The sequence below is a fragment of the Ictalurus punctatus genome, chromosome 1 (genome assembly GCF_001660625.3).
Source record: "Ictalurus punctatus breed USDA103 chromosome 1, Coco_2.0, whole genome shotgun sequence".
Classification (NCBI taxonomy): Eukaryota; Metazoa; Chordata; class Actinopteri; order Siluriformes; family Ictaluridae; genus Ictalurus; species Ictalurus punctatus.
The window spans coordinates 29,493,897-29,520,680 of record NC_030416.2 but is presented as its reverse complement, the minus strand read 5'-3'; the positions used below and the strand labels follow the sequence as shown (position 1 = coordinate 29,520,680).

General features: G+C 39.2%; 1 protein-coding gene across 8 annotated transcripts in view; it reads right to left on the bottom strand.

Annotated features, from left to right (window-relative positions):
* The window catches only part of LOC108271758 (E3 ubiquitin-protein ligase HECW1), a 99,359-nt gene that overhangs the window by 34,898 nt on the left and 37,677 nt on the right, over positions 1-26,784 (bottom strand). For 4 of the 8 annotated variants that reach the window (XM_017479502.3, XM_017479494.3, XM_017479516.3 and 1 more), the window contains 5 exons: positions 24,913-25,082; positions 13,947-14,089; positions 13,586-13,686; positions 12,068-13,468; positions 10,154-10,240 (listed from right to left, as the gene is read on the bottom strand). In XM_017479502.3, the coding sequence (XP_017334991.1) occupies positions 10,154-10,240; positions 12,068-13,468; positions 13,586-13,686; positions 13,947-14,089; positions 24,913-25,082 (1,902 nt within the window). The remainder of the gene's footprint in view (positions 1-10,153; positions 10,241-12,067; positions 13,469-13,585; positions 13,687-13,946; positions 14,090-24,912; positions 25,083-26,784) is intronic. The other 4 variants (XM_053683700.1, XM_017479534.3, XM_017479544.3 and 1 more) reach the window with 2 other exon arrangements.

Genomic DNA, 26,784 nt, shown 5'->3' with positions numbered 1-26,784 from the left:
GCACACAGAGGGAGAGAGGCAAAACAGAGTTAGAGTTATGAAATAGCACACAAAAGCAACCTTATGTCTCCTGATGAAGCTTAAGCCTAAGCATTACACTAACAATGTCATCTTAAATATAGCAAGACACACCACAAATGCTTGACTGGTATGACTTTTAAATGCCAGCAACATCATCCATCCATCTTCTATACCGCTTTATCCTTTTCAGGGTTACAGGGAAACCTGGAGCCTATCCCAGGCAGCATCGGGCGCAAGGCGGGGTACACCCTGGACAGGGTGCCAGTCCATCGCAGGGCAAAATCACATGCACACTAACATATCCATTCATACACTACAGACATGCCAATCAGCCTACCATGCATGTCTTTGGACTGGGGGAGGAAACCGGAGTACCCAGAGGAAACCCCCACAGCACAGGGAGAACATGCAAACTCCAGACACACAGGGCCACAGTGGGAATCGAATCCCCAATGCTGGAGGTTTGAGGTGAACGTGCTAACCACTAAGCCACCGTGCGCCTTGCCAGCAACACACACAAATAAATCGTTTTCTTTCTTTCTTTTTCCTTTTTTTGCTAACTATACAACCTACGGAAGCCTTGAACTGCAAAATGTGAAAAAATGGATGTGATATGTAATTATTTCAACTTAATATCTCATTATTTTGACTTGCTATTTCAATATATTATGCAATTATTTCAACTTATCTGATTAGTTACTTATAAATTAAATTTAATGTTATTTAAATCTCATCTATTTCTCATTATTTCAACCCCACAATCTACCAATAAGTCTAATGTATTGAATATTAGCTTATAGTAATAATGATTCCTATTTTTTGTACTGCTTCCTATTCTAGATGCTAAATAAGCTCAAATGTGGCTTTAGTGGAATTCAGTTGACATTTCTACATCTAATTAGTAAGTCACTTAGATGGGATCACGTATGATCAAGGTTTTGATTCCTAACACTTAAATTGACGGATTTCCATAATGATCATAGTGGCCATTTTGAACTAACAAGATAATAGCTCAAAATAAGGACATAATACGTATCTTGAAATAATGAGTTACTACATTGAAAAAGCTAAATGTTAAATTAAAATAACAACAACCTATCTTGAAATAATGAACTATTAAGTCAAGATAAGGACATAATATCATGAAATAACAGGTTATTAAGCCAAGAATAATGAGCTATTAAGTCAAAATAATGAGATATTAAGTGAAAATAAGGACATAGCACTTCACCATTTTTATTTAATTTTTTTTTAACAAAGTGTGCTTTCAGGTCTTCCTTAAAAAAACTTATACACACGCTCACAAATATATTTAATCAGAGAGCTCACACACAAAGGCAACCATACACTCTTTGTATAGCACAAACACACACACACACACACACACACACTCTGACTAGGCGATGGTTGTAAATAAAGCAATGAGCATATTCAGTGGCACGCCCCAGCACAGAGGAGAGAGTGTTCAAGCTCTGATTTATCTCCTGAGCCAGGCAAACACTCCGTCACACTGTCAGCTGGTTATGAGTGTGTTTGAATAGCACAGCTCAGGAGACAGTGACTCCTGCTGTACACAAATCAGTTCTCCCAAACCGCAATACACAGAACGTGCAGGTGTTAAAGCCAACGTGTGATCCAGGCTCATCACTTTATACATGTAAGACAGTGGAAAAACATGTAATTCAGGAAAAACCTGTAGTCATGTGCTTATAAATCACCAGGATATGCCAAATAGGGAATTTCACACAGCCAGTGGGCACCCACTGATCTGACCAACATAACATGGCTCTTTGAGTAGCTGCTGGTCAATGTCTGGACCAGAAAACAGATCATATATCCTTAATGGTTAGTCTTTAGGCAGCTGTGGGTTCTGGATAACAGTGTGGTGCGACTGCAAACTGTAACTACCGACAGACCACAGATATCTCATTGTTCTAGGAAGTGTCTTTCAAGGTACAAGTGTTTTACAAGTCTCTTACAAGATTTAACTTTTTCAGCTCTTTCAGAAACCTGCTGTTTGTTGCTGCTCTACTGCACACTTTTCTTCCATATTAATCACCTATCGCTTTCTTTCCTACCCCCTATCTATCTCCTTCCTCTCTGACTTTAATCTTAAGCGCAGGAGGAGCTGATGTTTTGGAGCGCATGGGGAGGTCTGAGCCATATGTTTGCATTTAGCCCAGTGATGCATTGCCAACAAATACCTCAAAATAGGCAAAGAGAGCCTAGGAAAAAGCCATTATCGTGCCGAACACTGCAGTCACGTGTTGTGTCGAGGAAGCAGTTCGGCATATGGGCTGAAAGCTGAGGGATTACTTAGCTTGTGCAGTGAAGAGATGACAGAGCAAAGGAGAGAGGAATTATGACTTCATGTAATAGTCTAATACAAGATGGCAGCTCTAAGAATCCTGAACACCTCCATCCTAAAATAATTTTCAAATGAATTTACTAAGGGAGTCCTCAACACATCATTCATACAGTAATGAATCCTTTTTTAAAATGGTATTTTAGAATGCATTAATAAAATAGTATATTGTGAATATACTGTATGTGAGGAATAAAACAGAGTTTGGGTCGGTAGTCATAACACCACCATCACAACAGTATGTCCCGAATAGTTTTATCCTTTTTACACCACAGCAATTTGTCAATAATTACAAATTTTCATTTATTAACTCTTTCATGCATAGTGTTCACACTTATGGACACTCAATATAAGGCTCTTTTAAATATTTTAGGAAAATATAAACAGCATTATTGTATTTTAACATAAACTTCTGCAGCTCTCTAGACTATCTGTCATTGTTAGTCAGGATTACCTTTCTATATAAAACCTAACTCAAATAAAAATTTTAATAAATATTAAATTAATATATTTTTGTTCCAGACACCACTGAGCTCCTTAGATTTTTAAATAGTTTTTACATAGTTAAAAAAAATGGATGCATTGTGCAACGGTTCTAAACTTTGTATTTGATATATGTGTGTTTTGTATTTTCATAAATGATATGTTCTATAATTTTGGTGTTCAACAAATAAATATTTTAGAACTTAATGTTAACAGTTCTCTTTCATCATCTCATGTTCGAGATCCACCTATGGGAAGGGCATCTGTACTTGACCTCCATAGAAGCATCCAATTGCACCAAGTCTGGCTGTGACAGACAGGAGCGCATGTCTAATGCCAGCTAAGGGCACACCCCTTACCTGAGTGCATAAGTGACCTGCACATGCTCCTCTTCCTCAGTTGACATTTGCTTCCTGGGACCTCTAGCTTATTCTGTGAGCACAGCTCTCTGATTCACTGACTTGCACTTTTTGTCTGCAGGAGGACATAACCCTCGAATCAGCCTCCACCAGACGTGTTTTTTTGCTAGCCAGATTAGCTGTGTCACTCGCTGCAAACTGCTCGTAAGGCTTCCCACCTCCTCTTAAGCCTTTTTTCCCCCATCCTACGGCTACCTGCCTTCTGGACCTGTGTGAGCTCTGTGCTTCGCCGCCATGGTGCATACTAAACCGGCTTGGCTTCCACTGGGGATAACCAGTTGCGTGCCTGCCCGGCTGTGTGCAGTGCTCTCATTGCAGCTAGGGATTCTAATCCCTTCTGCATGGTCTGCATGGGCCTCAAACACGTGGAAGAAGCCACTGATTTCCCCGACAACTGTAGCCACAACCTAGCACTTCCCAAAAAGCTCTGGTGCTGAAGGTTCAAACTGACTGTGACCCAGAGCGTAAAATTTGGACAGTCTGACTCTGACAGGGAAAACGGCAATGACGGCATGCACCCAGGAACCTCCCGAGGCGCAGCCTCTCTGAGCTGGGCCAACCAAAGTGACCCTTCTCTCCTTGAGGGCATCTTACCAGGTGAACCCCCCTTCATATGATGAGGACGACATGGGCCTTCTAGAGGACTCAGAGGACGATGAGGCCATCCTGTCTTCTTTAACACCCCGGACTAATGTTCCTGCGGCCTTACCTCAGTCTGTCCTGCTCAAGTATTGTGAGCGAGCAGCCGCTAACCTCAATATCAAATGGCTGGCTCTGCAAAGTGCCACTGACCAAGAGAGGGATGTTTATGATGGGAAACTTCTGGGACCCCCTCCCGGCCTAAGAAAACAGCTCCTCCTGGTCCTCCCCGCATGTGCCTATTATTGGCAACCTTTTAGTCAATACTTTGTGCTACCTCCCTTTGCCAATATAACAGCTCTGAGTCTTCTCCCATAATGCCCGATGAGGTTGGAGAATACATGGCAAGGGATCTGAGACAATCCCTCCATACAGAATCTTTCCAGATCCTTCAAATTTCACGGTCCACGCTGATGGACTCTCCCCTTCAGTTCCCCCCACAGGTTTTCTATGGGTTTCAAGTCAGGGGATTGGGATGGCCATGGTAGGACCTTGATTTTGTGGTCAGTAAACCTTTTTTGTGTTGATTTTTCATGTATGTTTTGGATCATTGTCCTGCTGTAAGATCCAACCAGATCCATCCAATCCAATTTTAAGCTTTCTGGGAGAGGCAGTCAGGTGTCCATTTAATATCTGTTGATATTTGATAGAGTCCATGATGTCATGTATCCTAACAAAATGTCCAGTTCCTCTGGCAGAAAAACAGTCCCAAAACATTAGAGACACTGCCATATTTAAACGTTGACATGAGGTACTTTTCCATATGGCTACCTCTCTGTGTGTGCCAAAACCACCTCTGGTGTTTATTACCAAAAAAGCTCTATTTTGGTTTCATCTGACCACAGAACCCGATCCCAATTGAAGTTCCAGTAGTGTCTGGCAAACTGAAGACGCATACGTTAGTTTTTGGATGACAGTAGAGGCTTTTTTCTTGAAACCCTTCCAAACAACTTGTGGTGATGTAGGTGACTTCGAATTGTAGTTTTGGAGACTTTCTGACCCCAAGACACAACTAACTTCTGCAATTCTCCAGTTGTGATCCTTGGAGATTTTTTGGCCACTCAAACCATCCTTTTCACAGTGCATTGAGACAACATAGACACATGTCCAATTTCAGGTTAATTCATAACATTTCCAGTTGACTGGAACTTCTTAATTATTTCCCTAATGGTGGAAATGGGCATTTTCAATGCTTGTGCTATTTTCTTATAGCCAATTCCCATTTTGTGAAGCTCAACAACCTTTTGCTGAACATCACAGCTATTTTCCTTGGTCTTACCCATTGTTATGAAAGGGTATTTGGCCAATGTGTGACATCATATATATACCCCTGTGAAACAGGAAGTCATGGTTGAACAATTTCCTGTTCCTAGTCACCCAGGTGGATTAAAAATTTAAAATATCAATGGGAATATACAGTGCATCCGGAAGTATTCACAGTCGGAGAGTCCTTCAGTTGCCTTTTGGCAAACTCCAGGCGGGCTGTCATGTGCCTATTACTGAGGAGTGGCTTCCGTCTGGCCATTCTACCATACAGGCCTGATTGGTGGAGTGCTACAGAGATGGTTGTTCTTCTGGAAGGTTCTCCTCTCTCCACAGAGACACGCTGGCGCTCTGTCAGAGTGACCATCGGGTTTTTGGTCACCTCCCTGACTAAGGCCCTTCTCCCAGATCGCTCAGTTTGGCCGGGCGGCCAGCTCTAGGAAGAGTCCTGGTGGTTCCAAACTTCTTCCATTTATGGATGATAGAGGCCACTGTGCTCATTGGAACCTACAATGCTGCAGAAATGTTTCAGGATACAATCCTGTCTCGGAGGTTTACAGACAATTCCTTGGACTTCATGGCTTGGTTTGTGCTCTGACGTGCATTGTTAACTGTGGGACCTTATATAGACAGGTGTGTGCCTTTCCAAATCGTGTCCAATCAACTGAATTTACCACAGGTGGACTCCAATCAAGTTGTAGAAACATCTCAAGGATGATCAGTGGAAACAGGATGCACCAAAGCGCAATTTTGAGTCTCATGGCAAAGGCTGTGAATACTTATATACATGTGGGTTTTTTTTTTTGTTTTTTTATTTTTAATAAATTTGCAAAGATTTCAAACAAACTTCTTTCACGTTGTCATTATGGGATATTGTTAGTAGAATTTTGAGGAAAATAATGAATTTAATCCATTTTGGAATAAGGCTGTAACATAACAAAATGTGGAAAAAGTGAAGCGCTGTGAATACTTTCCGGATGCACTGTACTTCATATATAATATAATTTTCTCATATGAATTCATAGGGGTGCCAATAATTGTTGCACACCTATATTTAACAAAGTTTTTTTTTTTGATAAACTTGTGTTTGCAATTGTTTGACATCTATGAGAGCAGAGTATTTTTGTTATTTATTTATTTATTTTTAACAAAAGATCAAAAGGTTAAACATTAAAGGCATTTTTTTCCCAGTCTTCTTTGCTCAGATTTACCAAGGGTGCCAGTATTAGTGGAGGGCACTATAGATAATAAGTCAAAGCACAACTTGTCATGTTACGGAGAAGAAAATCTTCCTTCCTTACTGACAGTTACTGGACCTGGAGACTCCATAAATTTTTTATACAGTGGATATAAAAAGTCTACACAGCCCTGTTAAAATGGCAGCTTTTTGTGAAGTAAAAATTTTAACTAAAATAAATCATTTCAGAACTTTTTCCACCCTTAATATGAAATTACAATGTAGAAAGATTTAGTGAAAAACAATCAGAAACATTTTAGGGAAAAATAGGAAAAATAAAAAAGCTTACAATAACCTGGTTGAATAAGTGTACACACCGTTTTACAACTAGGGATGTGGGTGTGTTCAGAATCACATCCAATCTCATGTTCAAAAGTAATAAACATACAGCTGTCATCACTGAAATTATTCTGATAATAAAGATCATATAACCACAAATAAAGATCAGATTTTCTTAACATCTTCTTTGTTTCATCTGACTGCTGAGGCCATGGTCATCAAACAGCTCACAAAGCCTGAGCAGGATCTCACAATCATAAGGAGAGTGGTACAAAAAATTTCCAAAACATTAAATGTACCATGGAACACCGTGAAGGCCATCATCAACAAGTTGAGAAAATGGTGCATCACAGTGACATCATCAAGAACAAGACATCCCTCCAAAATTTATAAAAGGACAAGACAAAACCTTACCAGGGAGGCTGCCAAGAGATCTGCGGCAACATTATAGGAGCTGCAGGAGTATCTGACAAGTACTGATTGCTCTCTGCATGTGACAACCATCTCTCATATTCTTCACGTGTCTGGGCTTTGTAGTAGGGTGGCTAGATGAAAGCTATTTCTCACAAAAAAACATCCAGGATCAACTAAATCACCCCAAACCATGTGGAAAAATATGTTATGGTCTAATGAGACCAATTCCAAAAGTTATACTAATTCTATCATTCCAAAAGGTTTGTTTGTTGCAAAAAAATATTACATTACCAAGCGAACACCATAGCCATATTGAAGCATGGTGGTGGCAGCATCATGCTTCAGGGCTGCTTTTCTTCAGCCAGAACTGGGACTTTTTTCAAGGTGGAAGGAATCATGTATAGCTAAAAATACCAGTCAATTTTAGTTCAAAACCTTCCGGTGTCTGCTAGTAAACTGAAAATGAAAAGGAATTTCTCCTTTCAGCACAACAATGACCCAAAGCATACATCCAAATCAACAAAGGAATGACAACCATAAGAAGATGTATGTTTTTCAGTGGCCTAGACAGAGGCCAGACCTGAATCCAACAAAACATCTGTGGTGTGACCAGAAGTGGGGTGTGCACAGGAGATGCCCTTACAATTTGTTGGATCTAGAATGGATCTAGAAAAAGTGGGAAAATATTGCCAAGTCAAATTGTTCCATGCTGACAGACTCTTACCCAAAAAGACTGAGTGGTGTTTATAAAATCTAAAGTTGTTTCAACAAAGTATTAGTTTACATGTGTGCACACTTATTCAACAAGTTTATTAAGTTTTTTATTTTAATTTTTTCCCTATAGATGTTTCTGATTGTTTTTCACTTATTCATTTTATACACTGTAATTTCATAATGATGGTGCAAAAAGTTCTGACGATTTATCTTAGTTTAAATTTTTTACTTTACAAAAACTTGCATTTTAACAGGGGTGTGTAGACTTTTTATATCCACTGTACATCTTTCTTTGTTAAATAACACGTGTTTTTATGTCTTAAATTATTAATAATAATATTATTAATAATAATTAATAATAATAATTATTATTTTTTTTGTGTATTTTACATGTATATTGTGTATTTTTATGTATTAAATTAGTGTTTGCCATACAAGTCTCTCAGAATGAATTGTTACGATACAGTAGAAACAATAATGAGAATTATAAATCAGGAAGGGCTACTGACTGGAAGTTGGTTGTGACTTGAGCAAACCCTTAACGCTCAAATGCTCAGTTGTATCCTGTCTCAACTTTAAGTCACTTTGGATAAATGCTGTTATAAAAAATTATCAACACATTCTGACCAATCAGATTTGAGAGTTCAGCAGCACTGTGGTACAATATGAAATGAATCCCTAATCATTAAGCATATTCAAAACTATAGAACCAAAAGAGACTTTTTAGATTTATTATTAATCAGTCATGAGTGATTAGTCTTGATAAATGCCTGGGGTAGCACTGGGCATAGTGCATGTGACTGCCACAGTGTCCTCTTGAAGTGCCCCCTGAGGAGAAGTATTTTTGAGGCAGGCTATTTTTATCATATTGGACGTGTTCCCGTTTTACGGGAAAATCCAAAGCTCAGCACTGTTCCCAGCAGCTTTTTTATTACCAGCATCCAATCTGCTGAAACACAGAAGTGAGATCTGCAGAAACAAGAGCATTTCAGAGAGGAACAGTTCTCTCAGTTTAGAGCGGCAGGGTTTGACTCACTTCAAATACACTGCGGGCACTTCACATGGAGAGGGGCATTTTACAGAAACAGGATGTTATTGAATATCAATAGTGCACGGTATAAAAGGAATATGACTCATGAATTCTTTGGAGGAACCAAAACCTGCCGTTTAATATTTCCTATGCTTATCCTGGCAGAGTGCCAACTGCACTTTGCATGGGGCCATATTGCTGAATGATTCGTAAGTGTGATGTATGACCCTGCAAGCTAATGCAAACTGCTTTCATTTTCTTTCCACTGTAAACATTTCTACCAGCAGGACTGCTTGGTTGAATTTCTAATCAGCCTCCTAAATCATATGTTTTAGGACAGTCCCTTCATGGTTTGTCACATTGGAAATGACAACCTTGACTACAAGTGAGTTCAACTCAGTGTAAATCTGATCACTAGAGAGAGGAGATTGTTTCTACTTCTGGAGCCTTGAGGGTCCTTGAGTGGTCCTGTGACATTATACTGATGTATATAGTACATCTCAGAAAAGGCCATGTCAATAAGGATTCAAGTCAATAAAGGACTCTAATACAATAAGGATTCTTATATAATTATACTCCTTAATCTAGTTCCATGTATGCCATGTCTTTGCACTTTGCCTGAGCTAAAAAATGAGCGGTGACATGTACAAACAGGTTGCTCTATTATTAGATAAACACATGTGACCATGGGGTTTAATGAAAAACCTTAAATGTCCTTAAATGGTCTTTAATGGAAACGGTGAAGAATGCTGGAGAAAATAAAGTATATGGGTTGTTACTATGAACTGGGAAGCACAATCTACTAGTGAAATTTAAAATTCTTCACTGTATGTACACATGCTGTTTTCAAATTTCACAAGTTGTGATACAACTTTCTCATTTCTGAATATGGTGGATTCCATGGACATTCGCTTTATGATCAACTGCATATGTAATTAAGTTCTTCATAGTAATTTATCTGAGAGAAATGTTGTTATTCATATAACTTTGCTTTGCCCTTATTTAAGACATACTACCAACATGCTAGCTGGCTAAATATTTAGTCTCAGTTATTAGCTAACTTTGCTGTTCAGCCTCCATAGGTCCCAGTTGCCTAGCAACAGTGTTCCCATGACTTTAACCACTTGAACAGTGAGTTGATTGAGTGTTTACCTTATCATCCCAAAAGCACAAATTCATAAGGTCTACCAACAGATCACACACTGTGTGACACACAAACACATACAAACGCACACCGCCTCAGATGTAAATGAAGGAGAAAGGGTAAGGAGTGGCAGAGGTTAGCTTACTTGGTGGCAATGAGTCATCAACACTGGGGTAATGGTGGGAGGTGGCCCGCATAGCAGAAAGCTGACTGATTGGACGGTGACTAGCTCCTACAAAGGTGATGAAAATGAAAAATGGAGATTCACTATTCATAATCTAAGAGACATGGACAATCATGAAAGAACAATGAAATGAAATGGAAAAACATGATGAAAGTCCTTGCATGAAGAGAAACATGATGAAAAACATCCATGGGAGTACTGTCTGGTTCAGACTGTTCTGAAGGTACAATGATAAATAGATTACATGGGTGTCTCAGAAACAAAGCTATTGTTTGAAGAAACCTTCACTGCAAAATACATGTATTCAATAGTCTCTATGTGAGAAGGATTTACCCATAATCTGTTCAAAGTCAAATTCTACTGGTTATTGTTTTGAAAACAGGAATATTTGCTTTATATCAATTCATACTAAAGTGATCTCAACTGCTTGGCATGAATGTGGCTTTCTTGGCAATGAGACACTAAAGTAAACTGCTCAAAATAGAAACAACTCAAAGAGAAAGAGGAAAAACAAGAATAAATTATGGTGTGAATATGACATCCCTCCCACACAGAGAGCATGGCCAATTTTGCTATTCTGACACCTAGCTATAGATGGCTGTGGCATTGTTGGGAGTTCCCAAACACTTTTCTCTTGCACCAATAGGGAACCTATTGCAGGTTTTTTAAAATATTTTTTTTTACATGACATCCACCAACCAAAAATACTCAGTCAACATTTGTCCTGTGGCCATGCTAAAACTTAGAGGAAGGACAATTACCTAGTTATGCATGGAAAAAGATGAGCTACTCTACAATATAATGTCAAACTGTATACCTACATAGTGCACCATCATATTTGGAGTGTATAATAAAGTGCATTAAGTGTAAACATTGACTAAACCCTGAAAATACTCCACTACCCAAATAATATCTGGTCAGCAGTGGTCCTATGGTGGATGTAGTAGAGAGGGGCTTACAAATTGTGCATAGCAACAGATCACTCAGTAATTGTATACCCACAAAGTTCATCCACATGTTTAGCTGATGAAATGGCTACTATTATATATATATATATATATATATATATATATATATATATATATATATATATATATATATATATATAAAATAGTCTATTACAATCATAACAAACCGGAGAAGTCTAATGGCTTTGGGGAAAATATTTAGAAAATATTTAGTTACTAGTTCAACTATTTTAACAGTAAAAGGTCTAAATACAGTATAGATCAACATTTCCTGTAAAAAAATCAGTGACTTGCATCACTGTCTCCAATATCTATCCAGAGTGTGAGTTATCACAGTAAATAAATCCCAACCAGACATATTGGCAAACTCACAGGACTCAAACAGTATTTGTGGATGAGTCATGAAGAAGTCAGCCAAGACACTATCTACCAACCACTGTGCTTGTAAGCGAGCACTTAACCAAATGTTCTAAGAGTATAGCAGGATGACTGAGCCTGACTCTGAACCTTTTCCCTGCCTGGTAAGACAGATAATTACTGGAAAAACTAGTAGTCAGCAGGGATAAATGTTCCCTGAGCTCTTGTGGGAATGTTGCTTTCAAGCCTTATTGCTTTTATCTCCTTTTGGTCTTATATTGGTGTTATATTAGAGAGCTACTGGGAAAAGGAGGGTAAATGTCATGTGAGTGGTCAACTGTTATCGGCAGATATTCAGTGGTGTGAAAACCAATAGACTGCAGAAATGTCAATATAAATCCTTTACAAATTGGTAAAGTGACAATGATCTTTGTACCATAGAGGAGGAAGGAGGGTAAATTTCACGTCAAGGGTCAATGGTTATTACTATGGCAGTTATTCATGTAACTGAAAATCAATCAACTGTGGTAGATGACTTTTTTTTCCTCACCTGGTGACCCAACACTGGGTCCAGCTACTGGAGACTGACCATGCCCTCCCTCATTTTGCTCCTCCATCCACTGGGTGGAAACATCTCCCAGCTCCCTTGACTCTGGGCTCTGTCCTGAGTCTGTTACTGACTCAAAGGCACTGTTCTCCTCCTCTTCCTCCTGCGAGGAAAATACGGTGCTCTCTGACAGACGTGTGCTGTCCACAGATGACAGGCGTGTGTGGCTGCAGAAGCGGTTTCGTCCCTCGTGGCCTGAGTTGCTGTAACAGGATGTGCTGTAACAGGATGTGCTGTAGCATGAGGTGCTGTAGCAGGAGGTGTCGCACAGTTCACACTCACTTTCCCTGTGAACCCGCTGACCTCCTCCACCACATTCAGTTTCCACATCCTCACTTTCCAGACGTGAGGGGGTCTCGCCCTCCAAGAGCTGGTTGAGCTCAGACAGCCGTTCAATAGAGAGGCTCGGAGGCAGAATCCTTCGACAGCAAGGTCCAAGACATTCTGGGACTACTGATGGAGACAGAGTCTCACTTGATCCTTCCTCATTCTCATCAGCCACCACCTTTTCGCTCTCTGCAGGTTTCAGACTGACATCCTCAGAAGAGTCTGGATCGATTGTCTCCTCATCATCTTGGCTCAGGGAGCCATGCTGGGCAGAGGGAAGGCTGTGCAGGAGGTGGTGTATACGGATATAGTGTGATCGTGGCGTCTCAGGTTCTGTACAAGATGAGGCAATGACTGTCTCAAGTTCAGAGACAGGCAGTGAGCAGGGCCGGCGTTTCATGGCCTTTCGCTTCATCATACATGTCGTCCTTGGAGAGCATGGTTCTACAGTCTCACTCTCTCCTTCCTCTCTTACTTCTGTCTGCTCTGAGCCTGTAGCTCCTTGCAATTCTGTGGAATCTTCAACCTTTATGCTTACCCTAATAGCTTCTTCATCCACCTCCTCATCTCTTGTGCATATTTCATCTGCAACTTCATCTACATGAGCTTCCAAAATATCCTCTGTAACTTCTGCATCCCCATCATGATGCACCTCTCCCAGCTCCTCAGCTGGTTCCTCAGGGCTCTGCTCTTGATGTTCAGGGAACTGAACTGTGCATGACAAATCCTCCAATGGTCTGTTCTCTTCATCCTTTGGTGCCTCCTCTAGATTTCCATCCTCCCCCGATTCTTCTGTGCTAGACACAATATGAACAGGGGAACTAGGTTTAGTGGAAGAAGATAGGGGCAAAGAATTCTGTGCCTCTACATCCAGAGAGATATTCTCATTGAGCTCATTTAGATCTTCATCTTTTGCATCCAAGTCAACAGCTTCTGGTGGGTCAATATTTAGCTCCCCTGCTTCCTGCCGGTCAGGGGTCACAGCGACATCAGCATTAACAGATACCTCTTCATCATCTGCAAGAAAGATCAGGACAATTTTTTCACTAAAAATGTGAGAAACCTACTTCAGTTTTTCTGCATAGTAACCAGTTTAGTATATAAAAAGACTCAATATAATAAAATAGAGGAGACCTGGATGAATAGAAGATGTTATCTCAAAGCGAAACTGCAGCTGTCCACTGACATGATCCGTTGGCAGTCTGCGGCCTAGAGCATAGCTAATCACACGGTCTCTGTTGTGAAACACACACCCATACACCAAATTACTATTATTCCTCACATATACGGCACTGAGAAAAGGAAAATATCTGAAGGAATAAGGAGTTGAAACTGGAATAAATTATTCCTATAGTCATCTACAAAGTATAAATATACAAAGAAATTTAGAAAATGTATGTTATTATTTAAAAAAATGTGTGAAAAGACACCTTTTAAAAAATACGCCAAGGAAAGCATCATTTGGTGACCATGTTATTTACTCTATGACACCTACCCAATAGCATGCTTCTCTAGTAACCGTTGCACAGGCACAGACAACTTGCCCAAAAAGCGTTTGATGATGGGCCTACTCTTGGCAAATTTGTCTTTCACCTCAATCTCCAAAACATCCGTGGGTAGAGAGACAAAGTTAAATCTCTGTGAAAATAGAGGAAAACAAAAGCATGTACTTTTGAAAACTGCATTGAGGCCCCATGTTTCCCTCACTTTTTTATCTTTACTTGTATGCTGCAGATACATCCTCTATATGTACTGTATATTTAAATACTGTGTCATACTTGAATTTCATAAACTGTAAGTCCATTCAGCATTACTAGGCTCTGATGCTTTGCTCTGTGGAGATGGCATGGCAGAATAACTCTGTGGAGAACCACTGTTGAGTAGCTTTAACTAGATGCATCATCCAGGCCAGGGGTACCAAAATCTATCTGCAAACGACTGCTGTGGATGCTGGTTTTAGTCCCAACCGAGCAGAAGCCACGCTGGATTCCATAAGATCTTTGCCTTTAATCGGCTAGCAGGTGTGGCTCTTGATTTGAAGGAAAAGAAAACCTGCAGTCACACCAGGCCTTTGTTGTTCAAACCCCTGATCAAGGGGTTAAAACAGATGAGATATAACAAAACCAAACTCACTTCAGTGTGGTGTTATTTAGATAACGTTTGCTGTTACACTTTATGACCAAAAGTATGTGGACACGTGAGTATTAAACATCCCATTCCAAAACCACAGATATTGCATTGTTCCCCTTTTGCTGCTATAACCCTATCCACTCTTCTGATAAGGCTTTTCACGAGATTTTGGAATGTGGCTGTGGGGATTTGTCTATTCAGCCACAAAAGTGTAAGAGACTGAGCCCTGACATTGGATGCCAAATGCTCAGCTGTCATTCCAATTCCCAAAAGGTGTTTAGTGGGATTGAGATCAGGGCACTGTGCCGGCCCCTCGTGTTCTTACATGCCAACCTTGGCACAACATTATTTATGGATTTCACTTTGTGCACAGAGGCACTGTCATGCTGGGCCTCTTAGTTCCAGTGAAGGGAGATCTAAATGCTCCAGCAAATCAAAAAACATTCTCGCCAATTGTGTGCTTCAAACGTTGTAGCAACAGTTTGAGGAAGAACCATATATAGGTGTGAAGGTCAGATGTCCACATACTTTTGGCTATGTAATGAATAAGCAGTTACAAATGAACAGCAATTCTAAGTGTTAATATTTTAGTGCAGTATGTGGATGCTACCCTGAACACATTTTGAACACCAGCTTTGGGTGTCTTGATCCTGCACAGTTCTGCATTCTAATCAAATCTAAGCAAATATATTGGTTACATTGATTTAAAGTCACCTGATTAAAGACATCTATAATAATCAAAGCTTTTAATTAACTGTGGATACTGCTATCCAGTTAAAATAACTGCAGAAAAGGCTTCCTAAACATTACTGACTGGAAGAATGGTGACACTTGCAACTGAACTACAGTTCAGCCACAGCTAGAAAACATATCTATATTTGCACATCATGGTATGTATATAAGGTTAGCACATTCGCCTCACACCTCCAGGGTTGGGGGTTCGATTCCCACCATGGCCATATGTGTGCGGAGTTTGCATGTTCTCCTCGTGCTGCGGGGGTTTCCTCCGGGTACTCCGGTTTCCTCCCCCAGTCCAAAGACATGCATGGTAGGCTGATTGGCATGTCCAAAGTGTCCGTAGTGTATGAATGGGTGTGTGAATGTGTGTGTGATTGTGCCCTGCGATGGATTGGCACCCTGTCCAGGGTGTACCCTGCCTTGTGCCCGATGTTCCCTGGGATAGGCTCCAGGTTTCCCCGTGACCCTGAAGAGGATAAATGGTAGAAGATGGATGGATGGATGGATGGATGGGTATGTATATAAGTGAAATATCAAACCGCTCTGCTCTTGCCCAATTTCTGTTGATCCAGAATATGGTGGAATCTTATGTGGCTAAAGTAGAAGTGGTACCACATTTGAGAAGAAAATGAATGCTGGACTAAAATGGGTCATACATTTCTGGACTACCTTTCACATGCATGATAATGCATTTAATTAAGTGGTAAGAGTTTAATGAAGTGCTATGGTTGAATGCAAGAGAAACCCAGAGAGAGGCTTCATTGAATATGCATGCCTCCATATGGTTCAGTTTCATTAATTGAAATTAAAAAGACTGGTAGTGGGCTTGATATGAGCCGTGACAATTACTCTCACCAGCTTCTCTTGTCCTGCACAGCTGAAGGACAGCAGAACTAGAACCTGTATGTCCCTTGAGCTATCGTTAGTGCTTAAGACGCCAAGCCAAGCAGCAGCGCCTGCATGCTGAATAAGCCTGTTTAAAAAGCCTTGCCTTAGCCAAGTTTGAGGGATAAACCTGAACTTGGTCCAAATTACAAGGACATATGGCGAATTCTGCTTTGTGAGGTGTAGGACACACTGCTGTTTGGAGATGATGAAATGTAGCTTTAGCATTCAGATTAATTCAACTGCAGGTTAAGAGATATAATTTGATGTAATTCTGAGAAGAAGCCACATCCTTTCATGGAAAAATAGAGTCATCTTAGCACACTACGAGAATTTGGCTGACTAACAGGCAATTTAATTTTGGGACCTTTTATTATATTTCTACTGCAGTCAGCATGAGAAACTCATTACTGAAAGCAACATCTTTAGTATAAAGCACATCATATCTAGTGCTTTGCTTTGGTCTCCCATTTTCTTCATTCAGCTGGGGTGAAAATTTAATATGTGCATCTAAAGGCGATAATCACACAGCAGTGGCCTCTCAGCCCCCTGCAGCTTTATTGTCCATTATGTTCACTTTTAAATGAACATGGCTGTTTTTCCCCTGCTGTTTTTCCCCTGTTTAGCTCAGCAAAAGCGGGAAAATCCAGAGTCTTTCCTAATTAAGACCATCCATTTCTCCAAAACACTCCTGTAGGTATGTAACTTTGCCTTTCGGTATTTAAAAATTAACAATGCATCTTAAATAATTAAATATACAAAAAAAAAGGAATGAGTCCTGTAAAACTGATGTTGGGGGGAAAAAAGTTAAACGTGTGTGCTAACTGAAATCAGTCTCAACAATGCAACACAGGGCTTCTTACTGTAATGGTTCTCAAATTCCTCACTAGGGCACAACAGCTAGACATTATGTCAGGATAGCCTTGGCTGTCACAATAATTCCTAATCAATGCTTACAAAACTGTAGGTCATCCAGATAGCGTTACCATTTATTATAGATCCTGAGACATTTTTAGCAGAAGGGGAATGTAATGATCTCTCCTGAAATGCTGCATTCTTTCACCCTGGGGCCATGTGGAATGCTGCAGTAATGATGCTCTCTAAAGAACAGCAGTAAAAGAAAGACAAGTTGATAGTAGCTGATATTCCTCTAACAATTAACCAGAAAGTGACTGCTGTAATATGTTGGAAAGCGGTGATGGCTCATCTATTAGGTTGTATAGGCCACTGCCTAAGGCAGTGGTGTGGTGGCCGTTTCCTATGTGGTGCTGTTAATCTCCATGCTGCTCATGTTTGACAGCAATGCTGAGAGTGAGCTAACTGATTTCATGTCAACTAACTACGCACATTAGCCAGTGTTATAAAGATAGATTAATAAAGCAATACGGCTTATTGCTTTTATAAAATGGCAACACATACTGTATAATATTAAAAATCCAGTGTTCAATAAGCAAACACATCTTCTGCTACACTTTGTAATCTGTTAACAGTAAGCACAAGTTGCTAAGCAACATAACAGGCAAAGATTAGCATTTTCTATAGACAGAACATTAATACAGAATGTAATCGTTATGGTACAGGTACAGGTGTGTATTCTGTATATCAAGGACATTAAAATGGCTTCAACTGTGTATTAACAATTAAAATTTTTATGAATATAATAATAATACATATATTTTGTGCACTTCAATATTAGCTATAATTGACCTAATGCAAGCATTTTCTATGGTGCTAGCTAGGCTATCTAACATGATGCTTGATAGCTTGCTAATGTTCTGTAAGCTTTTATTGTTTAACCTGTCAGGAAATATGAACTACAAAAACTACTTATGCAATATGTATTGTGACATATTGTACTGGCTAAAATTATGATGGAAAATGGTGCATGCTCTTCTAGGAAAATAATCAATAACAAGGTGGTATGATGCAGTCCAAAGCAAGAGAAGAAAATGATCATTTCCAAAAATAGCATATCATGAATTTTTATTACACTTATATTACAGCAATTTAATAAAAAATCATTTATAGTTACAGTTAAGTGTCATATATCAAGGAGGTAACTCTGGACTACATTTCCCAGCAGCCACTGCACCATACTACATCAATGTCACATGACCACCTGCATCTGTATCACGTTTCTGTTTAACGAGCACTTATATATATATAGCCACTGTTTGTACTGCTTCCTCGTCTTACGTATTGTCTATCTTGACCTTTGTCCCGGGACCATGTTATGGTTCATCGTTTATGTTTAGCCTTAGTCACAGTATTTTGCCTAGTTGTCTTAGTGTCTTTGTTTTTTTGTTTGTTTGTTTATTAAATGTTTGAGAATCTGTGCTTGCTTCCGTCTCTACCTTTGAACCATGACATTAAGGTTGTTGGATGTCTGGAAAACAAGTTTATCATGTCATTCTCTCACATGCCTCTCTTTTTTGCAGTCTGTCATGTTGCTGAAAAACCACAAAGCCCTTCATGCTGAAGAAAACTTACAGATTTACCTGTGAATGTTACAAAGCACCGACACCGGAGACTTCTTTGAAAAATGACAAATAATCTCCTCACAAAAAACTTCACCATATCAATACATTCAGGTTTTTTTTTGTTTGTTTGTTTTTTATACATCCATTTATGGACGTACAGTGGAGTTTCTACCATATAAGTTCTTGTGTAAGTTTGACTATAGAAAAAATAGTATATTAGAACAATTACATTATTCTAAACCTTTGATTTGCCTTGTAGCCAGAACTACTGTCAGAGTTGGGAACAAACAATCAGATTTGGGAATTCAACAGTGCTGTGGTATAAAATCAGATCAAGTAATAAAATGGATACTAATAACATACTGTAACTGTGCCCACTAGTGTTGCACAATGTTCAGTGAGCAGACTACGGTGCATACAGGGAAATCTAATGGATCCAATGACCCATCATATTGCTTCTGGAAACTATACAGTCAAGCTACTAACAATTAGTGTATCCTGTTATAGGAATTTTTTTTTAGCAACTTGTCCAATTTCGAACACCCGCTACAACCTTGATGTTCAAATAAATTCTCACCCATCAGAAAACAAGGTTCTTCAATAATTCTTTAATAGTTTATTGGATAATTAAGTCTTCTTAACTTCCACAAAAGGTTTTAGATGGAACCTCTTCTGATTTAGGAGATTCTGGAGTCTGGCTTTGGGGATTCAGCTACAAGAGTGTAGGAGATTGGGAACTGATGTTGGACAAGAAAGCCTGGTGCACAGCCGTCATTCCAGTTCATCCCAAAGTAGTTCAGTGGGGTTGAGGTCATGGTTCTGTGCAGGCCAATCAAGTTTTCCACACCAAACTTCACAAATGATGTCTTCATGGATCTCACTTTGTGCACAGGGGCACTGTCATGCTGGAACAGGGTTGGGCCTCTTAGTTCCAATGAAAGAAAGCTTAATGCTACAGCATACAAAGACATTCTAGACAATTGTGTGCTTCCAAATTTGGGTTGACAGTTTTGGGAAGGCCCATATGTAATGTTCAGGTGTCCACATATGTTTTCCCATATAGTGTAAAACATTTAAAGGTTCTCTCAGAGGGACAACCACAGAACCTTTAAGGTTTCTACATTATCTAAGATCTTACAGAGCTCCATACATAAGCTATACGTGTCATAAACTGACAAGATAGCTCTTTGCCAAAAATAGCATAATTGCGGCAACCACCAATTAAACAACCAAAAACAATAGGGATTTCCTGATGCTTCCAGGCAAAATAATCAATGGCATAGCACTCGACTCTCGCTTCATCTAGAGAGGTTCTAAAGAAAGTGCTGGGTTAGGCCATTAAGAGAGAAGATATAAATGGACTTGGAACTGAGAATCAAACTCTGATCCTCATCTGCTTATTATATACTCAGATCCAATTACCATGTACCAGAAGATAAAATAATATATGGGGGATATATAAAAAAGCCTATATATATATATATATATATATATATATATATATATATATATATATATATATATATATATATATTTTAAATGTGGCTATAATATTTTTAGGATACTAAATGCTGTCTTATTCATCAGACCAAATACAATAGCACAGTCCTCATCATATAAAGTTACCTGTGAAAGTAAGAGGAAATTTCTAGAGGTTTTTGAGTGGTGACATCATATTAGTGTTGACAATATAAATTAACATTGAGTTTTAAGGCCTGCTTTACATTTCACTCAGTCTTCGGTTTTATGTGAAGAGACACATACAGCAAGAGTTTAAGAACAAACTGAAAACCAAAACCCAAAAATATTTGCAGATTATGAAGACCAATTAGATCTACCCAGTTTTTCAAAATATTTTTCTAACTTGAGGAATGACCCATGATGATTCTGTGATGACTGCATTATAAATTAATCGATTGTCTGCACAATTTTAAGCTCCTCCTATATGTCTCTTTTTGGTCCCCCAGTACCCTGGCACATTAACAGTACAACGTACATAGAAACATTATGGGTATGATACTGCGCTGTACCACACAATATGGTGAAAAAAACACTAACAGTGTGCATGTGTTTGACAGATACTACCATTATAATGATCGCTCTACTGAGCACTGACTCCATCTGCACTGAATTCATCATGCCTCTCAGCCAAATGAAAGCTCTAATGCAAAATCTAAAGATATTATATATTTTAGGGCAGCATGGTGGTGCAGCAGGTTGCAATGTTGCATCACAGCTGTCCTTCATATCCCTGGGGGAGGCATCACCATGCTAGGCTGCAACAGGTGGGGCACTTCCTTAGCATGGAATACAAGAAAAAAGAGGAGAATAAAATGCTGGACTCTCTTATTGAGTGTATATATTCTATGTCCTTATTGTCACCACTGCCAGACTGAGGTAACTGCCATTTCCTTTATCACTTTCTCTTGGTATTGGGTTAGGAAGAAACCATTTTGTTGTTTCTTAATTTTTGTTAATGTTTGTGAAGGTAGACTTGTTTACAGAGTTAGGGTTTGGTTTTGTCTATTGTTTTTGACGTTGCTTAACCCTGGAGAAATTACTTCCTGTTTGTTGCCTGTAATGTTTTTGACAGTGTGGCAGTAAAATAGTCTTTCTGAAAAAAACTAATCTTTCTGGGTTTGGGGTATGTAAAACATTACCCTAGCATGTAACGCTGGGTTTCCTCCAAGTTCTCCTGTCTCCTCCCATTTACCAAAAACATGCTGATAAGGCAATTTGCTCTGCTAAATTGCCCCTTGATGTGAATGTGTGTGCATGTGTGTGAGTTCTCTGCAATCTCCTAGTACACTATGCAGTACAAATATAGCAGGAATGGTAATTGCATAAATTGGCATGGTCTCAATGACTCAAGGGCTGAATCTAAGGTGTACATATTAAATATTTAAATATGTAAATGAAGGTTTTTGGAAAATGGGTAGTGGTAAAAAAGCATGGTGCAGAGAACTGTACCAAACTGTGCCTATAAAATGTGTTATTCAAAATGGTTGAAAACTGGATGATGAAACAGTGAAGCAATAGAGCTTGGTGTGAGAACTGCTGAATATGCCCATTTGCCATTGAACACCAATTCTCTACTAGTTAGCCCTACTTCATTTCATTTGACATTCATTATAGAATATCAACTAACTTCTGATTTTTAGTGTAACATTACTTGATATTGTCCCTGAACATGCAGCATTGCAGGTCTAAGGATAAAATTAGTATTCAAACTAGAGGGCATTGCCTGTAAATGGCAGAAATTGCATCACTCAAGAACAAGCATGTCTTATGTGTTTGTGTATGAGAATGTTTTTATACCTTGGTAAGGGCTTTTTTTTTTTAAACCAAGAGTGAAAATGTTACCATTTGGTTATTGAGGTTAAGTTAGGAATAGATTTAAGTGTAAGCATGGCATTAATTAAATAAAAGTAAATTAAAGGATGGTCCTCATAAGGATAGTAGGGTAAACATTGTAGAGACTCCATTAAAGCACCTATGTGTTTAATGTTTTTGATCACTGGCTTGGCTGGCAGGAAAGAAAAGAAGAGGATGCAGCAATATGTTGGAGTGCAAGCTCAGTCCAATCAATCGCTGGTGAGGGAGAGGAAATATGATTTACAGTCTCACCATACAGGAGATCCGTTTAACTGCGTCACAGTCACGCTTTGCTGCAATCTCCACATTTGAGCATAAAGCTTCCCTTCCCCCACACTTTCCCCGCCCAGAGGGACTGATGGAGATAAACACATGGAGAGAGGAACGGAGCAGGTACAGAAGAGAAATAAAACAGCCCACCATGAGTACTGTACATACTTTCATATAAAAAGGAGTCATTTTCCTATAACGAATTTGGACAGAGGCAGCTGCTAACCCCGGAGAGGAAGGGCTACCGCTGTTGGGCCCTTGAGTACGGATTTTAACCCTCTCTGCTCCAGGGGTGCAATATCATGGCTGACCATGTGCTCTGATTCCAATTTCCTAACAAGCTTGGATATACGAAGGAATAATCTTCACTGTATACATCTAAGAATAAGGGCTTCTTCTTCGTCTCCTTTTGAGCACGATCAATGTTTTATAAGACATGAGGCTGGGGCTTATTTCTTTCTAGCCCACACAGTCATGTCAGGTGATAATACAGAGTGAAACGCTATGTAGTTTTGATTTCCATTTGGTTGTGTGTTTTTTTTCCCCCCAGACCGCGTCGCTGACACATCTGTAACACGTCATCAGCGGTAATTGAGGGGGTGCATGCTTAATACAGTCTTGGGTGTAGTGAATGTGGATTAATTACTCTATCATCCGTTTTTTCCCCAGGATATGTTTGGAGGAGAAACTACGATAGGGGAGTCAGATAAAAACCTTAATAATTTTTAGTTTGCACTGTTTATTGCAAATAGGTGTAACAAATCTGTATAAGGTAGCAGTAGAAAAGGCTATTGAGAACAATGGACCAGTAGTACAAGAAATTAGAAATCATGAATGCAGCTGCCTATCTTTTCTTTAAATGTGTCTGTAATAATTTTCCCTACATCATTCTTATTCCATCGTCGAGACCTAATGATGTAATTTATTGTTCAACTCTAATAGTTTCATTGCTGAGCTACTGATAGATATTGATTTTAACCCTCACATATAATACCACTTCAATTTGGGCATTAGCTATAGACAGTGTGAAACAATACACTGTATCAGCTTCAACTAGAAAAGTACTATGAGTAAATCCCCAGTGGCTGTGCACATCAGGTTAGGCTCAAGTCACCAGGGTTCCCAAGGCTCATAATGGCTCCATTATCTCTGAGAGAAGCATCAGTCTCGAGATCACATGACACGCTGTGGGGGATTTCTGCACGATCAGCCATGCACTGAGTCTGAGATGAAGCCATATTTCACACTCATGATGTGCTGATGGCTGCCTAATGCTATAAGTTGTATATTTCATGGATGGTTAAGACTCTCTGGCTGTTGGAAATCTATTTTTGGAGTTAACACTTTAAGCTCCTGGAGTGAAACGTGACTGCTTTTAAAAAGCGCTGTTGCTCTGGGAGTGAGTGTGAAAAACTAAACATGTAAGTTCCAGTGGAAAAAAAAGTCTAGTTAGTGATCAAGATTTAAGAGATGTTGAATTGAGAAAGATTCCAACATTGCATAATCTACACAGGAAGTTAGGTGAGTTAGTTAGCCAACACAAACTAGGAATGGTAAAGAGTGTTCTTATAGTTAAAATGCATGTGAAGTGAGACTTTTGTTTTCATACAAGTGCAAAAAGCTGGATTTTTCTGTTAAAAAAAAAAAAAATACTGTGTGAACATATACTTAGATACCATGACTAATAAGAACTTTAAATGTTATAACTGCGAAAATTAAGTTAAGTTCAGGTGTAAGTCTGAAAATCTCATTTTAAAAAATCCTTCATTACACCCTTATCCAGACTTACCTTTTTATCTCATTGTATACAACTGAGCATTTGGGCCCTTGAGCACAGCCCATAACCCTCAACAATGGCAGGTTTTTATTGCTGGGATTTGAACTCACAACCTTCCAATCAAGAGTCCACCATCTTAACCACTATCTTACGCACCTCTTATAGTATCTAATGATCTATCTACTAATTGTCATTTTCTCTATTTTTTGTTGTCTTCCTATACACTGCTTTCTGTGTTAGAATACATTGAGATAAATCAGACAGACAAAATGTTTGAACTGTTAAAAGCAGCACTTTAGTTTTGAAAGCTGAAAGCAATGTGCAATCAAAGACTACAAAGCAGGAATGGAAAAACTCTGATGTCAAGGCTCAGTGCACAACAGAACAAGTGTAGTAACATAAAAGACACATCAAACACTGTTTGAAAATCCAAATATCTTGACAAATTGTTCAGACTGTATGTTGCTGTTCCATCATACAATCCAAACTGCTGTTATAGCTTCCAGTGAAGTATCTATCTATCTATCTATCTATCTATCTATCTATCTATCTATCTATCTGTCTGTCTGTCTGTCTGTCTGTCTGTCTCCAGGGTCTGTCTGTCTGTCTCTGCAGTGCCTGTCTGTATGTCTACAGGGTCTCTGTCTGTCTGTCTGCAGTGTCTGTCTGTCTGTCGACAGTGTGTCTATCTGTTGACAGTGTGTTTCTGTCTAGTGTCTGTTGGTCCGTCTACAGGTGCTATCTATCTGTCTGTCTGTCTCTCTCTCTCTCTCTCTCTCTCTCTATCGATACAGATGAGAGCTGACCTCTCTCTTCCAGACAGGGTTGATGGTGTTGCAAATGATGCCAGATCTCTTCTCTTGACCGTGGTGAGGGAGAGCAGGGAAGATGCTGTGTTTTCCAGGGTGGATTGCAATCTTCAAATATGGATCAGGATTGAAGAACATCCCCTTCTTCAAACCCACTGCCTGGATGTCTGATGTTAAACAGGGAACAGAAGATGGTAAGCATGTGTACTTGATGCTTTGCTCTCCACAAAACATAACTTCTGGATATAGATCTGGGCAACTCAGATGAGTACTTTTACCCTGCGCCTTTTTAGAGGAAAAAATACTTCCGATTTTTGTAAATGTGATTCCATGGTGTGCCTCTGACCAGTATTTAAATACAATGTAAGCTGATTTTTTATTATCCATGTCCGAACTCAAGAGATCATGTTACAGAGAAATAATAAAAATAATACATCTTGAGGTCCCAAAAATGGAATAATAACTCTACACAATGACCAGATAGTTCATATTCTGTAATGTTACTTAAATAGCAGCAATTCTGATTTGTCAGAAGATGTTTCTTAATTTTCTATAACCACACCTCTGACAACAGTTTCAACTGCAAGGCAAATCACAGGTTCATATTAATGCTCGTTTTTCCTATAACAACACACTCTATTGTGTTTTATTCCTTACCTAATAAAGATTGTATTATTGCTGTGTTCATTGGTTGGCAGCTTTCAGTCCAATGCTGTTGACTACAAATGAGTGAAGAGCATAACACTGGAATAGTTCAAATCTGCTCAGTACCTTTCTTCCTATAAAAGTAATTATTATCCATATTTAGGACTTCTGAAAGAAGGGGTATGTGGAGGATATGTGAGTTTCCTCACAGTGTGCTCTTTCTGAATTGCTGAACCCTCTTTTTTTCCTGGATCATTGTGGTGATAAAGACGCAAAGCAAATCTGACATGGTGTTTTTAGCCTTATTTCATGTGCAAAATGATAAACAACTTTTCCATTATGTCTCCAATTCATCTGTATATGGACCAGCTGTGTTTTCCCCAGAAGGTAGGTATAAATTCACACTCACCACACCAAGGGATGCTGAAAACAAGATAAACCTCAAGGGAATAATGCAAAGGCTGTCAGGGGAGCTAATTATTCTGTTCATTCCCAAGTTAAATAAAGGTACACACAAAGAGGGTCTGAAGCCAAATGTTTTTTAGTGAAGAGTGTAGCTGACGTTTCATTAAAAAATTTAACGTACAGTTGACATGACAACTTGATGTGACAGCAAGCACACTGTAGCTTGAAGAACGGGACCTTGATCATCTTAATTCAGCAGTCCGTATATGTGTGGTGGCCTGGGTATACCAAACACCAAAAATTGTTTCTATTATAATATGTTTCTCGTTACTTGTGACTGAGATGCATGCAAAAGTTATAGCATTTTAATATATGGTTATCCTCAAAAGTGAAAAATAATAACACGGCTCCATTACGGACTGGTTGACACAGTATCTGATTGCAACCTCAGTTGATTTTCACTTTCTCTATGGCATGTGTATATGCAACAACTTGATCAAAGTGTTAATTGTGTGAGGAAATTACCCTTGAGTAGCAAGCTGTTGGACATCTTTAGGCAGAATGTCTATTTTTTTTAGTAAACTGACTCCTTAAACAACAAGATTCGCAGGAAGATGGCCTAGGCAAATAAAAATATTTCCATTGCATTTTCAAGAACTGCATTTAAGGTTTGGATTGGTTTTCCCAGACCTCCCCACACACTGTATAGTTTTTACTTTCGTCATGTCTAGTGTTTTGAGAGATCACTCAAGATTTTGTCAACAGGGCCACTTGTGTCCTTCTCTGGTAAAGATCCATGCAGATTGATCAACTCTCTGT